The following is a 12,042-nucleotide window of genomic DNA, read 5'->3' as shown; positions in this document are numbered from 1 at the left end:
AAGTATAATCAAGAGGAAACCACATTTTCCAAAATTCCATAAATCAGAATTTCAAAGGGGAAGGTTTAAAATGAAAGATGAAAGGGCATGAAATAACAATAGCAGAACCTTTGTAAAATAAAGAGCACAGGAAAAGCTTTACCCATATAGGCGACATAATGAACACAAGGTAGATCACTGGGGTGTGAGTGTTGATGTTAATGGCCTAGGACATATGGACCCTGTTCTGCCTCTCAGAGATGTGTGACCTACATTTGAAAAGCTCCAGTTTCTTCATCTGTAAACAGGATAAGCATGGCATCTGCCTGTAGGATTATCATGAGACCAACTTTGTGAAGTATTTAGCACAGAACTGATAATAATTAAACCTTAAAGCACAATAAGAAGATTCTCTGACTACGTAGTTAGTTACAATGGTAACCACATGGAGCCTGGCAATAGACAAAGCAATTTACTAGGTAGTATCCCACGTTATGAATAAAATTTTAATCTTAATGGGGCCGGGGATTTAGCTCAGTGGTTCTGGTGCCTGCCTCGCAAGCGTAAGGTCCAGAGTTCGATCCCCGGCACACACACACACAAAAAAATTTTAATCTTAACTTCCAAATGGGTAAACTGAGTAAGAGCTTTGACTCAGTTCTCACAGGTTGAGTTAAAGCTAGGATCTGACCCAAGGACGTCTAACCCCACCAAGTGCAGATCCAATTCAGCCATAGCTGCTTCACAAGCCTAGAAGGCAGTCCCTCCACATGACTGTTTTGTCTTAAGGAAAATAAAATGGTGGAGTAAGGACGACCTGCAGATAGGTCAACAGAGCATACTCTGGGAAAGTGAAGCCCTGTGGTCCTTTGAAGACTGGGTTGTTTGAAAAATATTGCATCTCTCATGTTTCCAAAAATGTTTTCTTCAACAGTAGGAAGTTAAATGCAGATTTTTTTTGACAATCCTGTGTTTTCAGTTGATGGTCTGAAGTTGTGAAATATGAAAGTTGCTATGGGTGTTGTCAGGCTACATCCTGTTGACAGTGGATAATTGTCTTCCTATAGGCATGCCAGCATCGCTCTAATTCAGAGATAATCTGCTGTACCACGCCTTCATTGCAACAGCTGAATCTGCAACTCCCCCTGAAGACCAAAGCCTTTTTCATGTTGGATGGGATCCTTTCCAAATACTTTGATCTCGTTTATGTACATAATCCAGTCTTTAAACATTTTGAAAAGCCAGTGATGATCTCAATGGGCAATGAAAATGTACTGGAAATTAGGGTAAGAATTGCTTAAAATGCTCCCTTAAGTAATCAGGGTGAACTTAATTTTTTTTTTTTATAAAAAAGGGTGAACTTTATTCATAGCTATGTGAATAGAATCCTTGTTCTTGGCCATTATATCTTATGCTACATCAGCAAATAACTAAAGTCTGAAAAACAAATTTCTTTGGCATAAGACTGAAAGGTAAGTTTAGTTGTGGATTGCTTTTTAATGAAACATTTAAAAACACTTTCTTGTGTACATATGTAAAAGTAGCAAATACAGGACACAAATCTATTAAAAAGGCTCCCTGTGATCCCTTATCCTGGTGATGTTACACAGTCCCCTTGAAGATTTCACCTAAATGTTCTTATTATAAGGTAAAAGGTAAGGACCATGAAAGCAATTGCGTCAATCGTAGTTCTTTACTTCTTCATGATATTTGGAATTTTATATCTGGGTGTGGTCATTTCTAAACTGATTTATAAATGGAACTGTATTCCCACTACCATAGAAATATTTTAGCCTCTAAATATAATTTAATAGAAAGCAATAGATCATCTTTTCTAAGCCAGCCTGTTGCAAATGAAGAACCATAAGACCCACAGAGGTTAAACAGCTTGACAAGTGATGAAATAGTGACAGAGCCGACTAGAACACAGCTCTCTTATGTAACTTTAGTCATTTTTACTTCAAATGATAATAGAACAGGCAAAATTATCAAGACATTAGTTATCAGTCATTAAAAAGAGCAAAATATTTATCCTTCAATATACTGTTTTAGACATTCAGAATGTTTTCCTGAAAGGTCCTCTGAATGCAAATTCAAACACAAAGCAATAGGCTAGTCCTTATTTTGATGTAATAGAGGTTGTCATGGGTCATTTCCATCTATGTAATATGTATCTACTGAAATTTTTCTGCTTTATTAACAAGATTTTATCCACAGCTTACCCCCACGCATACACTTACAATCATATAAGTTTACTAACCTCACCGTTGTGTTTTGTGCAATTAAGCAAACCCTGCATGAAATTAAAAAGAAGCCTGCTTCAACGAGCAGCATGTTTACCACAGCAAAGTTCTTTCATCTGCCTCTTTAATTAGTTTTAGAAAAGGAGAAAGAGCTTTTATCACTTTATTTCAATAAAATTAATCTAATGTGACCTTTGCTTTCAACAATTACTATGTTTGCCATTTGAAAGACTCCATTTGGTTTTTCATGTTGAAAACAAAGGTTTATGTGCAAATAATTTTATGCCCAGAGAAATTCCATTTTTCTGCTCCTATATCTATGATAGACATATTACAGATAAGTGCCCTTCTACACAGAGTATTGTACAGAAGAGAAAGCTTCCTTTTTCCTAAATTAAATACCCATTATTCAACATCCTACAAAATTGTTGGACCAAGAAAAATGTGATTAGACATCATCCTCAGCCTATTACTGTTATTCTAACATGGCCCAAGGGCGTCTCTGGAGACAGGCACAAAAGCCTTCCTTTTCATGATGGTATAAAGATTTACCCTTTTTCTCTAACAAGTATATAGCACCTGCCATAATACACAGTAGTATCTCATGGGAGAAGGGACTGTTTAGGGTAGTTGTTTTAGGATGATTCAATATTTGCTCATACTCCGTTTTCCTTAAGTATAAGTGGAAATCTAAGGTGTATGAGAGTTTTTTTAAACAAAAGAATTTTTTTTTCAGTTCTAGGGATTGAACCCTAGCCTCATACTGAGCTATGTTCCCAGCCTTTTGAGACAGGGTATTGCTAAATTTCCCAGCCTGGGCTCTAACTTGCAATCTTCCTGCCTCAACCAACCAGAGTGCTGAGATTACAGGTGGGCTGTTGTGACAGAAATTTAATCCTTTATCAATTTTTAGGGTTTTTAGGGTTGATCACATTGAAACCTCTGCTTCTATTAGAGAAGAAAATGAAACAGGAAAAGAGAAAGAAAAGATCTCTTCTGCACAAGCAGTAGAGTGTTTTTATTAAAATGACACTTGTTCAAGTACCATTCAAAGCCCGCCCGTAAAGTGTGTTTATCTTTCATTAGTGAAAGTGCTGTGAAGGCAATCATGTGTTTAGAGTGAGGTTTACTCTTTACTCCCAGGAAGAGTTCATGCTTCTCACCCAGCCACACTGGTGGAGATTCATTGGCCAAGAAGGGATGGTAATAATCTCCAGCCCCCCGTTTTGAGAGTTGGCTATGAACAGGTGGCCCAGTGACTAAACCATGAGTAAAAGGGCCAGCCAAGTTTGAGGCAAGAGAGCACAACAGGGCCCAAAGATCAGTCATTCCTCAGCACGAATCAGAACCCCTACAGACGTAGGAGGTAATTATGGTCAAGGCATCAAGTCCACCAGGACCAGCTGTGGACAGTGGGCATCTGATGTAGACATCTCTTTGGAAGTACACAGCAGGACACAATGCTCCTATCAGAACAGTCTACAATTATGAGGAATTTTACAATTCATAGAGTACTCTTACATAGATTATTTCACTTGGCTCTTACATGGACCCATGAGGTTGAGAGGTCAGTAAAGATTATCTGCATTTATAGGTAAATTAACAAAAAGATGGCTTACTTGTCTTAGGGTTACCCAGGGAGCAAACTAGAACTTCCGTTCAAGCTTCTTGAGTCCAAATTCTACTAAATTATAATGTTTCTCATATTAACTTTCATTTAATCTGTATCACAATAGCTTTCATATTGACCCAGCTATTCCCCTACTGGGAATCTCCTCCAAAGAATTAAAAGAATCATACCACGGCGATATATGCACAGCTATGTTTATAGTCGCACAGTTTGTAATAGCTAAAGCTTGGAAACAGCCCAAGTGCCCATCAACTGGAGACTGGATAAAGAAGATGTGGTCTTTTTATAAAATGGAGTACTACTCAGCCATAACGAATGAGAAACTAGAGACATTTATAGCTAAATGGATGCATATTGAGGCCATGCTCTTAAGTGAAATAAATAGGACACATAATAGGACACGAATAGTTTCTCTAGTGTGAGAAATTGAAAGTGTAAATAAGGATGAAAATGATTAAAATGAATAATTGATAATTTGAAATAAGAAAAGGTCCAAGGGTTTGGGGATGGTGAAAGGGAAGAAGGGAAAGAAAAAAATTATGAGAAAAAAAATGGAATCAAACTCTGTGTAGATAGGGAAGGGTGGAGGGGGTGAAGGGTGCACAGGTAATGGGAGGAAAAATAAAAACTAAGATGCATCATGTTCTGGTACAAACACCCAATGATAAATGTAAATGTATTTTATACCTAAAATGTACCAATAAATATATATATTTTAAAAAATAGCTTTCACAATAGAAAAGCTTTTCATAATAAAAAAGCTATGGTATGTACATATGAACACAGTTCTTTAAGTGAAATAGTGCTAAACTTTCTACAAATATCTAAACTTTTACTTTGTTTAAAGAAACCTGATATTTTCCCCAATTATCTTATTATCTGACTTTCTGTGCATGAATGTATTTTATGGAAAGTATAGAAGTTGAATATTTAGTGCTGACTCTCTGACACTTCCCTGGGGGTTCTTCTTATTCTGAAGCATATAGGAATATTTGGTAACAGACATGCTTAAAAATTTCAGTCTGGAAAACTCAGTTCAAGCAGGAAAGTAGGCAGGAAGATGAACTAAAGCAGAGATCAGGGATTCGGGTACAAAAAACACCAGACCAAATGTTGAAAGCTCAGATGAAGGTTAGGCGTCAATGACTGAGCATCAAAAAGATCTAAACAGGAACATCATTCTGAGCCAGCCCAATCCATCTGCTGGCCAAAAGCAGCCAGAAGTTATCTCTTCCTTCCTCCGACCACTTACCTGGAATTATAGACCTAATCCCGATCACAACTATCACACAGCCGGTTCTAACTCTAGGCAGGACAGAAGGGAAGAATTCTTTTCTGCAAGATCATTTGACCTAGCATCAAGATTTATTCTCATTTGACAGCATGCATACCTTACTCTCTAACAGTATTTCCCTCTGCTGCAAACATTAATAGGAATTCTGTGAATATATATATATATATATATATATTTCAGGACACATTGACAGCATTGCGGCTCTACATGGAAAGGTTCTTCAAGTGAGTAAATGGTGAAGGCCTCTCAAGTAGCCAGTGACGATACCAACTTAATTTTAGTTTGCCCTACTTTTCTCAAATGTCCAGGGAATTTGTCCCTCAGTTGCCTTTTAACATACTGTGAAACACAGTTTTGAAGCTTGCTGTGACAGTTCTTTGGCCTGGCTTCAGAGCTGAGGGACTTACACCCTCTAGGTGAAGTATAAATGTCACCCCCACGAACAACACTGATTTTCAACTGCTCACCTCCTTGGTCTGAACCATTGCCCGATGGACCCTGCTGCTAACCTGCACCTCTCTGCTGTTGCCCAATCTCTTAGACCTGCCTGTGACCACCCAAGTGTGGAAACGTGCCAGATCCCTCCTATTACAAAGCTACTTTTCAAATATTGTACTACCACTTCCACTCCTTTCTATAGCCTTCACAAATTCGCAGCATCCCCAGGCCTGAATGCTGAGGAGAAACATTATGTCATGTCTGACCAGAGTTACAGAGGAAACAGACAAGGTACATCTGATGTAACATATCTTGGGAGTCACTAGTGTTTATTTTAGAAATGTGTCCATTTCAACGTTACAGGGAGAGGAGAGACTCTCGCTCATCTTCATATTCTCGGTGACTAAACCTATGTACAACACACAGTAAGTAGATGATTAGTAGATTCTGCATCAAATAGAATTTGATTTGCTTCAATTACCTAGTCCTTCCTCAAACCTTAGTTCTCCATATTTAAAGCAGGAATGATAATAATACCTACCTGGAGATGCTGATGTCTTTGCAGGACAAAATGAGATAATTATTATTCTAAATTATTCTACATGTGTAGGGGATTAAATATCAGAATGCTTCTAATGTTGCTTTATTTAAAAGCCCATATTTTATCATTTTAGTGATGAAGAACTAAAATGATTTTCTAAATGTGTTCTATTTAGTAATAGTTAATAATCAATAATAAAAAAGTTCTAAATGTATACATTTTTCATTAGTTTAATGTAGCTATTTATTTTAAATGACTGTAGAACCCTACAGGTATTTTTATTTTCCTGATTTGAACTCAGCTTTCATATAGGCATGGCTGCCGGTGTCACTTCTGTGACATCTAGGCTTTTCAGCTTTTAAAACAATTACATGTACAAAGCTGAGAGTAATTTCTTATATCCAGCATTGCTCATTATGTGTTTCTTGGTACGATTGTGTAAAAAAGCGTGCAGTTGTTCAGCTATGTGATCTGCTTTTGTTTTCCTTTTATGTAACATCCTAGGATATCCTAAACCTAAAAGAAGGAGTACTGAAAATGTAAATGCATCCCTTCCCCCAACTGTGGTTATTATCTTAGCAAGCAGGACATATTGTAGTCCTTCCCTCATAAATCAAATCCTCCTGCTCTTTAATCTCTTTTCTCTGTCATTCTCTGAATTCTCTCCAATATGTTAGTAAGATCCCTAGCCCTCCTCAGACCTAACCAACAAGTTGTCATTTGAAGCCCCAAGCCCCCTATTAGATTTATGTGTTTCTATGCTGAATTGCCCTGTGTGGCTGACCTGGATCAATGGATTGCTCACACTGCCTCTAGAAATACCATAAGGATTTTTGTCTATGGTCATTTTATCTCAAAGTCCAACTTCATGCTATAAGAAGCATCTTCTTTCAGCTCCTTTTCCTAGAATAACATCTGACATACAAATCTTTTGAGATTCATTTGAGGCATTGTATGGGAAAGCAGTTTGCCAAGTATTAAAGATTATGTAAAATAAAGTATCAGGGCTGTGGTTATTACTAGCTGTTCTTTCTTCATAAGAAATATAGTTACAGGTTTTGATAGATCATTCCTCAAAGTAATGGCTTGTTAAATAAATAACTATACTCATTAAGAGTAGATACGGGAAATTATACTCATATTTGTAGTTCTTTCCCAAGGTTAATGATTGGTTTCTTCAACAAAATGCTGTTATTTTTTAAATTCCTGATAACTTCAGTTAAGTAAATATGTCCGGTTGAGTAAGTTTTTTAAAATCTCCCTGTAACTATATAGTTATTTGAAATACTGTAATATAATTATACTCTTAAATCTTAATGAAGAACATCTAATATTTTATGGGAATTTCTTGAAAAATGAATTTATTTAGGTGTAGGATTTAAGTGTGCAAGAAGGATGAGAAAAAACTGCCCAACTCAAACAAAAGGAATGTATTGGCATAGAGAAATTACATCAGATCTCTGGAAGTATGGGACCCAAGCATGAGTGTTTTTAAAGCTCTCAATATGATTCTAAAAACAAAGCCAGGGTTGAACATCATTGCATTAGGCAGTGTTAGGCAGAACAACTGAATCTCTAAACCGCTTCCTTTCTGCCAAACACTAATACCCTCTGAAGACGTTAATAAGGTGATTATGGTGAAGACACCATTCAATGTAAGATATAAAACAAGATTCCCTTTCCTTTTCTCTAAAATTCAATTTGATGAAAAAGCTCTATTCTGTAATTCTTAATTAGTGCCCTGAAATGGTCGTGCTTCCCTTCAGCCATCCCAGTTTCCATGAAAATGAGCGCCATAAAATCACGTGCCTCGGCAAATAACATGGCCTGTGCTTGCAGTGTATTTGTGCTCCTTCACAATTGTAAGCATTCCTGCAAAATGGAAGTGTTAACAACCTCTCTCTTTTTTTTTTCTTCCAGGGAAATGATATTGACCCTGAAGCAGTTAAAGGTGACGTGTTAAAAGTTGGAAATAAGAGCTGTGAGAATGTAGAGCCACATGCTGAAGCTGTTTTATGTAGGGTCCCCATTGACCTACTGAAATTGAACAGTGAGCTAAATATAGAGGTGGGGTTCCTACATTCCTCTCATGATGTAAATAAGGATGCCAGTGTAATTATGTCACTCGTAGGCTTAAAATAAATCATTAAAGCTCATTTGTGTGTTGGCTGTGGCTCATCAACTCAACCTCAATTCCTAGTTGTTATTTTAGAAACAGTAAGTTTTTTTGTCACACTGGCTCCTTCCCCAGGCTCTGGAGGGTCGGTCTCAAAAGTTCTTTCTACCCACAAAGCCTCTCCATCATGTCACGCGCTTGCCAAACTTTACTGTAATTCTCAGAAAAAATGAGGACAGGTCTAAGAGTGTCCTTCCCCACCTCTCACACCCCAGGAGGCCAGAGCCAGGTCCCATTGCCCACCACAGTGACCACAAGTGCACAGGGCCCCATAAATAAAAGAAGAGGTATGCCCTGGATAGAGTAAAGTAAGGATGAAACTGTTCACAGTAACTTCTTTCCTGTGGACAGCTCAGTCAGATAACCAGAATGGTTTTTTTTATTATTTTTAACAGCATTATTACAATGTAACTCACCTGTCATACAGTTTACCCATTTAAAGTATACAATTCAGTGAGTTTGGTGTATTACATCGCTCACTTCTTTAAATTGTGGTAAAGTATGTACAACATAAAACTTGTCATTTTAAATACACAGTTCAGTAGCATGCATTGCATTCATGATGTTGTATAACCATCCAGTATCTAATTCCAAAACTTTTTCATCACCCAGAACAGAAGCTCTGTGCCCATTAAGCAGTAATTTCACATTCCCCCTCTCCATCAGCCCCTAGTTACCTCTAAGCTACTTTCTGTTCTAGATATTTCATGGAAGAGGAATCATGCAACATTTGTCCTTTTGTCCAATGTTTTCAGGGTTCATCTATATGTGGCCATGTGTTATTCCTTTGTTCCTTTTTGTGGCTGAATAATATTTCATTATGCATATTCCACAACTTGTTTATCTAAGAATAAATGGTTTTAAGGGTTCCTGAAATCTTCTAAAAAGCTATGGAAAATAAAATTTATGAAATTAAAACATACAAAAGAATTAGAAAATCTAAGACTAAATCATGAAATCAGAGTTGGAATTTCAGAATGATCATAAAGCCTAAAAATCATAAAATGCTAAAATAGAGCTGAAAAGGGCCTCAAAGATTTCTTCTATATATCAAAACAAATAAAATATATTCTGAGACTTCATTGTCCCATAATAATATGATTATTTCCCTCTTATGGTAAGCCTTCTCTGCCATCCACTCCATTCTCTGTAATGGGACAGAATTGATTTCTTGCTACTTACTTATATGGTACATTTCATATTATACTATAACTATTTATGTACATCTCCCCTAATATACACCAGTTCCACAAGATCAGAGACTTTTTTATCTTTTTATCCCTAATACCTAGTCACAAATACAAACCACTAAATATTATAGAAGTATTTGGGGAATCAATATTCCCTAAGTATTTGAGCATGGAAACAGAATTAAAGAATCTCTTATTATGCTGAAGGCAACTTTGCCACTTCCATAATGTTAACAGCCAGGTGGTGTTTGGCACACAGAGAAATTGTAATTCTGCCTGTATAGAATATTTTGTATCGATCAGGGCCACACTCTAACTCTTCTTTATCACTTTCAGTGGAAGCAAGCAGTCTCTTCAACTGTTCTTGGAAAAGTAATAGTTCAACCAGATCAGAATTTCACAGGACTGATTGTTGGCATTGTCTCGATATCAATACTACTTTTAGTATTACTTGGGCTTTTCCTGTGGCTGAAAAAGAGAAAACAAATTAAAGGTGCATTTTTCATTATTATTTGTTTTAAGAAGTTATCCTAAGAATGCAGTCATAATAGCTTAACACTGTTGTAGAGCTTGTGTGCTGTCTTACATGTAATCCATAAAATTCATGAGTTCTTAGCACTCAGTCAAAGTACTAAAGGGAGCCATAATAGCCAAGTCTTTAACAAGGTCTTTCTTTCTCTCTGTTTAAGATCTGGGCAGTGACTTAGTTCGCTATGATGCAAGAGTACACACTCCTCATTTGGATAGGCTTGTAAGTGCCCGGAGTGTAAGTCCAACTACAGAAATGGTTTCAAATGAATCTGTAGACTACCGAGCTACTTTTCCAGAAGGTATACTTCAGTTTATTGTTCTAGAAATCTACACATATAACTCTGTGGGTTGTGACATTGTTGTTGTTGTTGTTGTGCTTTTGCTTTTATATTTTTATAAAAATAAAAAAGAACCACCTCTGCCAAATGAGTATGTAACCTGACACAAAATTACATGGCTCTTACTTTTAAATGAATTCATGTATATATTATAATTTTAGAGTCTGTGAGCTCTCATCTCACAAAAAAGCTAATTTTAAAGTAATTTGAGCAATGGTAACTTATTTATCACCAGAGCATGATGCTTAGAAATTATGAACTCTTTAACAACTCCAACAGTTAAGCTACAAAACATATTTTTATTTAAGCATAAGTTGGAACTGCTACATTTGTTGAATCCCAAACATTTGAATTATACCATTAGTGCTCTTTTGAAGCATTCTCAATAAACACAGCTATTTACCTACTATGTTGTAGGAATTGAATATATTTTGAGCCTTTTCCAAGAATTACCTTCAGTTATGCTATTAAGCAAGGAAGGGTCAACATCATCTGCTTTGCAAAACATTAAGCCTAATAATAATGATCAGGATAGCCAGAACATTTCACGTTGTTTTATTTAAAAATATCCTGGTCAAAGCAAAATGTCTGTATTGTATCAGCTTCATTATCTTTAGAAGTTACAGGACGTGAGTCAAGGGCCAGTATTTCCCTGGCTTAATATTTACCACTGGACAAATAAAGTGAGTCACAGACAGTGGCAGATACTGGAAAGTTAAAAGGTGCTCATCCAAACAAGTACAAGAGCAATGAAGTTTAACATGTTAACTTTTTTACTACTTGCTGCCTCTTATTTTTTGCAGTTTGTTATCTCTGTAGAGATACACATTATAAACATTGTCTTTGCCCATGTGACTGCCCACCTTTAGAAATCCATTCTTTAACAATATGGACAAATCAAACCCTAGTTTATAGTTTAGAAATTTAGATCAAGTTAGTATTTTATGTTGATATTTAATAACTAACCTGAAATACTTAGAACTCACAATAACATAAGATAAAAGCTTTCCAGCCCAGGGATTTAGCTTAATGGTTTCGCAGCCTGCTGCACAAGCACAAGGACCCGAGTTCGATCCCCGGTACCAAAAAAAAAGATAAAAGCTTTCCTAGCCTTCCAAACTCCTTCCTCAGCAAACTTCCATCACCATTGCTAAGAACAAGGAGCTTCTTTTCCCTGTCCACTTTGAACCTTCCTTGGAAACAGGGAAAGGTAAACGTTGGCAAACAGAGCCTTCCATAGAGAAGACTGAGGAAAATGCACAGCCAGCAACTACAGAGCTACAGAGCTTTTCCCTATAATTAGTGGGGATACCCCAAGATTTATGATGACCCAGAATTCTCTGTGGTCACATATTAATGGTCTATATTGGTTTCTACACATTTGAACTTAGCTAAAGGGTCAGTAGAATTTCTCTGCCAGAGGACTTTTGTCCCACATCTCACTACAGATTTCCCTCAGTCCCTCCAGCCCCAAAGATTTTTAACTCTGATCTCCAGGAGCAAAAGTTTAGAAAGTAAAGGTGAAGGTAGGAGTTTAGAGAGGCTTATTTGCATTTCCAATCCCGTGCGGAAGGCTTGGAGAACCTGACTCCTTGGGATTGAAGATCAGGCATCTAAGTAAGCTTCCTTCCTTCCTTTACCAACCCAACATTTCAGGTGCTCCCCTAACATTCAGCATCCTT

At 36.9% G+C, this 12,042-nt stretch overlaps 1 protein-coding gene across 2 annotated transcripts in view; it reads left to right on the top strand.

Annotated features, from left to right (window-relative positions):
• The window catches only part of Met (MET proto-oncogene, receptor tyrosine kinase), a 134,153-nt gene that overhangs the window by 99,749 nt on the left and 22,362 nt on the right, over positions 1–12,042 (top strand). For both annotated transcript variants that reach the window (XM_004865263.3, XM_021244778.2), the window contains 4 exons: positions 1,047–1,265; positions 8,046–8,192; positions 9,828–9,984; positions 10,181–10,321. In XM_004865263.3, coding sequence (XP_004865320.1) covers positions 1,047–1,265; positions 8,046–8,192; positions 9,828–9,984; positions 10,181–10,321 — 664 coding nt within the window. The remainder of the gene's footprint in view (positions 1–1,046; positions 1,266–8,045; positions 8,193–9,827; positions 9,985–10,180; positions 10,322–12,042) is intronic.

The sequence above is a fragment of the Heterocephalus glaber genome, unplaced genomic scaffold (assembly GCF_053883595.1).
Source record: "Heterocephalus glaber isolate CG9 unplaced genomic scaffold, H.glaber_assembly_v1.0 deba00000546, whole genome shotgun sequence".
Taxonomy (NCBI): domain Eukaryota; kingdom Metazoa; phylum Chordata; class Mammalia; order Rodentia; family Bathyergidae; genus Heterocephalus; species Heterocephalus glaber.
This window is presented reverse-complemented; position numbering and strand designations above follow the sequence as displayed.